The sequence below is a fragment of the Triticum urartu genome, chromosome 3A (assembly GCF_056163025.1).
Source record: "Triticum urartu cultivar PI428250 chromosome 3A, HENAU_Tu73, whole genome shotgun sequence".
NCBI classification, from domain to species: Eukaryota; Viridiplantae; Streptophyta; class Magnoliopsida; order Poales; family Poaceae; genus Triticum; species Triticum urartu.
In genome coordinates, this window is record NC_141875.1 from 61659279 (window position 1) to 61664553 (window position 5275).

The following is a 5275-nucleotide window of genomic DNA, read 5'->3' on the forward strand; positions in this document are numbered from 1 at the left end:
GCTCTACAAGCTTCTATCATGGTATTTTACAATGTTATATCTCTAGAACTCTACAAAGATATCTAAAAGTACTAGAATAGACGCAAAAATAAAACATTATATATGCAGCACAATACAATTTAAAAACATGAACTACTTTATGGAGTAGTGTGATGTTATATATATATATGTTTTCTTGTATGTAATAGTAAATTAGTCTATCAAGTACAACTTGTCAATACAAAATTTTATATCTCTAAAGGCTGCCATAGTTCCCATGAAAAACATATTCAAATACAAGTCTATTTGCAAATGGTAGAGTTGCAACATTGAACATTGTACCTTAATATTTAGTAATATGTTTGTGTGGTTAATTCCACTATGAATGGTAGATAAATATAAAATATTCTAGTAAGGATAAGTGTTGAACATTGTATAAATATAAATATATTAGTAGTAAAATTGTTAGGATGAGTTACCGAGAATTAAAAAAAAAGTACATACAAATCTTAACCTTGAGATGCTTCCCAAGGTCGTGGTACGTTCTTACTCCAACATTTTTGCCTCGCTATGAGGTTCTTCTTTCTGATTCCTCGACGATGCAGGTCTTGCCATCTGAAGGCCTCTCATCTGATATTAGAACAAGGAGACTATGATGTCATGTGGTATACTTTCCATCAATAAGTCTACCCAATAATTTAAGCAAAAACTTCACCATATTGAAATGTCAATTTCGAATAGAGAATCAACTAATAGCAACAATAATCATCATTGCAATGTTGATGTATGATATATAACATATAAAATTATTAAAATACACCAAAATAAGCACATATGTCATGAACAAGATCAATTGTGTTAGTTTGCTACTCTAATTTTTTTAGCATAAACAATGGGTGTACTAGGAATCATGCTCAAAGAATTCATACTTGATATACGCACCAATAAGAATCTTTGTTCTCTCTATAAAACAAGCATCACAACAAGAAAATAGCTTAACCCAAATTTTGGAATCGATTGTTTTGATGTGGTGCCTTATCTCTACCTAGATGATGGTCTCACATCTCAACTAGATCAAAATTCTCAGCCATCACATGTGCCTATAGCTGATTACTCGCACATGGATGGGGAGATCATTATGGCGATGATGGAGAAGGAGTTGATAGTAAAATCCACGCCCCCCCTTTCCGGAGGCATGATCTTCCTCCCAACAACCCTCCAGTACGAAGACCAGCAATGGGAGTGGTCTCCGCTCGAATAAAAAATATATGTGATACTTGGGTGATTATGGACCAGGGGACTGGGTCACCAGGACCAGCGAAAGGTTCCGCGGGGCGCGCCAACCTTAGGGCTCTTGGGTTGGCCACTTGAGAGTTACGAGACCCTTGGTTCTCATCGTCTGGCCTATGTCCTCTTCTGTTCAAAACCTTGCTTGGATTTTCTCAATTTTTCGAACGAGGAGTTTTTTCTGCACAGATGATAACCCCCAACACAATTTTACTAGAAACCACAATTAGTTTTTATTCATTGGAGTAAGTTTAGAGGATAAACTCTAAGTAGAAGAAAGTACATATGTTTAGGACGTATCAGGCCCGCTTTTTGACAAGTTAAGTTATCTTGGCGAGGCGGTAGCGGTGTTCCTGGGGCGGAATATGTCCTCACCACTCCATCCTACTCCGACGATCCTCACTCCATTTTTGACGGGGAAGCGTGTGGTGGGTGGCAGTCCGCCGATCCTTCATTAGATCTAATGAATTGTTCAGGAGTCCATGATGGTTTGATACTTCAGTTATTTTTAGTGGTGGCGGTGGCCCTTCAAATAAGTTTGGAAGGGGTAACTATAGTGTTTTCTAGTGTGCGGCGAGCATATATGGGCATATTCCTCGACGAGCCGACAGTGGCCTTAGATCTAGGGACACAATCGACTATGTTGCTCTTCTACAATGGCTACTTCAACGATGCCGGAGCTTTAACAGTGGTCGGCGACCCTCGCAATCAGAAAAAGAGACCGTAGATGTTTATGCTCTTTTGCTTACTTCCATGGGGCCATTGTGTATTTCGGTGGAACCAACTGTTGTATCCTCTTTCTATAATCTCGTTTCTTATACTCGTCTTCTTACATACATTGGCATCAAACTTAAGGAATTCTTCGGTCTTGATTGCAATTTTTTTTGGTTGGGGTCTTTTGGCCTATTGCTTGTGTTCTGTTGTCTTTTTAATTTTGTCAGGTAGATGTCTACAAACTACTACGTCACTTGTACTTTACTCTTTGTTTTACGAATGAGACACGTGTTACCTTAAAATATGTAGGGATGTGCAGGCTACAACGCATGTTTAAAAAAAGGAAAATGTCCAAAACAAACCTTAAAGTTGTAGACGAAAGCTAAATAGAATCCTTAACTTCAAATCCATGAAATCAGCACACCCAATTATTTAATCCCGGTCTATTTTAAACCTTGAGTGCGTTGCCAAACAGGGATTGTCGACATGGCAGGTCAAACCCGGGATCGTTGTCTGCAGCCAGACTGGGCCGGCCCATCAGGTGCAAAGCTTGTTATTATTATTTTTGCAACAATTTTTCCGAACCGCACGGCATAAAATCGTCGGAAAGAAAAGCTTCCCTGAATCGAACTTACAACCAGGTGCTTGTAAAACGCCCCTGCTAGCCAATTTAACTGATATCGATTGGTGACATAAGAGAAGCACGGAAATATTTAAACACACCCTGCGTCGAGATCTAAACTTTTTTTGTAACTTTTTGGAACATTTTCTTGAAATCTGAATATTCTTAGAAGCAAAAAACATTTTTCTAAATGTAATTTTTTTGGAATTACGAACAGTTTTTGAAAAACAGTTTCTTTTTGAAAATGTGAACCATTTTTAAAGCCCTGGATTTTTTTGAAGCGCAAACACTTTTTGGAAAAGAAGAACTAATTGTTGAAAACATGATTTTTTTAAACATGAACGAAATTTCTAAAGTAAGAATAAATTCTCCCATTTTGAAGTTTTTTAGTAAGTGTTGGCATTTCAAAATATCGTTCAGGTTTCTAAATTTGTTCCCATTTGTTCAAAGTATGTGTATGTTTTAAAATTCTTCATGTTTTGAAAAATTGTTCTCACTTTAATTTTTTTTCAGGTTTCAAAAAATGTTGGTGTTTTGAAAATTTTGTTCATGTTTAAAAAATGGTTCATGTATAAAAAATATTCAGGGATTTCAAAAATGGTTCACGTTTGAAAATTTGTTTGTGTTAGAAAGAAATCGTAATTCCAAAAATTCTTCACATTTTTTCAAAACATGTTTGGAATTTGAAAACCTGATTTTCACTGTTAAGTATATTCGGATTTCAAAATCGTTGATTACTTTCAAGAAAAAATATTCCGAATTGTTTTCGAATCACAATGCTAAGTAGACTAGTTAAATATTTACTTGGTTCACTTTGTACCAAGTTTTGCAGCGTCAGATCTCAAGTTCGATTCCCGCTGAGTCTTGTCTTTTTTGGTATTTTTTTGACGGGTATTTTCTAAGTCAAAGGAAAAACACGCTACACGCTTGGTGGGTCGGCCCAGTCACCGATGATCCCGGCTCAACCTGCTGCCCCCATCGAAAAATCCCATCGAAAACCAGCCCAAGGTTTAAAATAGACTAGGATTAGAAAGTTCGGTGTGCCAATTTCAGGGATTTGAAGTTCAAGGTTTGATTTAGCTTTCATCTACAAGTTGAAGGTTTGTTTTGGACTTTTCCCCTAAAAAAACGGCATTAGGAGAGACCAAAATTGACAGCTCCTTTTGTATTTACAACAGAAGTGTCACAAGGCACAAATCACGAAGTTCAAAACTCAAAGAAAAACATATGCCACGGTCACAGCATTGTTCTGTTTACACACGCGACGCTTGAATCCAATGTACACTTGGGGCAGCTTAACAAGACAATAATAAATGTGAGACATGCAACAAGAATATTTACCACGCGATCAGACAGGAAAACGAGACCATCCATGCAGAAAGGACAATACCGGCACGACCGGGAGCCAGCGCTCGATCAGGGGTCCTCGGCGATGCGCGCCAGGTGCGGGTGCCACGACGTGGCGTGGCTGCCGGTGCTCATGCGCCTCCGGTGCTGCTGCTGCTGCTGCTGGCGACCTTCGACGGCGGCCGTGGCCGCGCTGCCTTCCGACTTGCTGCGGACGTGGAGCCGATGGTGGCGATGGTGCCGAGGGCCCTCCTCGGCGGCGGCGCCGGGACTCGGCTCGCGCTTGGTCTTTGTCTTCTTCTTGGCGTCGGCGGGCACGGAGGCGGCCGGGAGGAGGAAGTAGATCTCGCCGCGCTCCAGCTCGGCCTCGGGCGACACGATGATGACGATCCGCGGCCCGCCCTGCTGCCTGGACCCGCAGGGCCTGCTGAGCACGTGGTTCGGGTGCGCCGCCAGGACCTCCCCGGCGAGCACGGCCCGGCCGTACTCGTCGACGCGGCCGCTGAGGTGCACGATCCGGACCAGGTCCAGCGCGCCGCACGGCAGCACGCACGCCAGGCAGCACCTCAGGCTGTTCCCCATTCGATCAGCTCAGGGTTGCTGCCCGCGTAGCTAGCTAGGCGCCTAGCCACCTTCCTCTCCCTTTCGCTCTTCTCTGTGTGGATACTATCTCTCTCTTCTATGGTGGCGTGATGTGACGACCGGAGACGCATATAAAGAGGAGATAGGATCGACGAGGAGGCCAAGAAGAATAATGGTCACAGTTTGGTGAGAGAGGTGCCAGCAGTATTAAATCTAGCGAGGGCCACTGATGATCAGCATCACTCATGCATGTGTGTGTGCTTGTCGTCCTGGCCGGCCTTATGTACATCTAGATCCTTAACGACCGAGTACTAATGCTCACGCTTACGCATCCAACACTAATCAGTGCACAAGGAAGGAGCTAGTTAGCTAGCCCCATGGCCATGTTCCATCATAATTTTTTTCTCAGCTAGAAATCAGTTGCCTTTTTATTTATATATATTTTTCTCCTCGGTCGACCGATGGATCGATCCGTTGAGGGGCACAATAATGGCACAGCACACTGACGCGCACGTACAGCCATGCTGCCTTGCTGTACCGCTTGGTTGTATGCGCTCGTCTCATGAGTGCTGCCTGCAAGCCAGTGTGAATCCACAATTGGATATGGGGGGTTTTGTTGGGAACAATGATCGATTCATTATTCGGCATGCTTTGCTTGATGATTGTTCGTCTGGTGGATCGATCGCCCAATGGTTTCTTCGCGTAGCTACCGAGCCCGGCCGTGCGTACGTGCAACGCCTTTCT

The 5275-nt window shown here is 42.6% G+C and overlaps 1 protein-coding gene across 1 annotated transcript; it reads right to left on the minus strand.

The window, feature by feature from the left end:
• Window positions 1-3725: 3725 nt before the first annotated feature.
• LOC125547945 (uncharacterized) lies at window positions 3726-4776 on the minus strand. The gene has a single exon (XM_048711674.2). It carries the CDS (start codon window positions 4529-4531, stop codon window positions 4019-4021), a length of 513 nt encoding a protein of 170 aa, XP_048567631.1. The 5' UTR covers window positions 4532-4776; the 3' UTR covers window positions 3726-4018.
• Window positions 4777-5275: the final 499 nt, after the last annotated feature.

Bases quoted from the DNA above. Each gene is read 5' to 3' on its own strand.
- LOC125547945 (XM_048711674.2), bottom strand. From the start codon at position 4,531: ATGGGGAACAGCCTGAGGTGCTGCCTGGCGTGCGTGCTGCCGTGCGGC.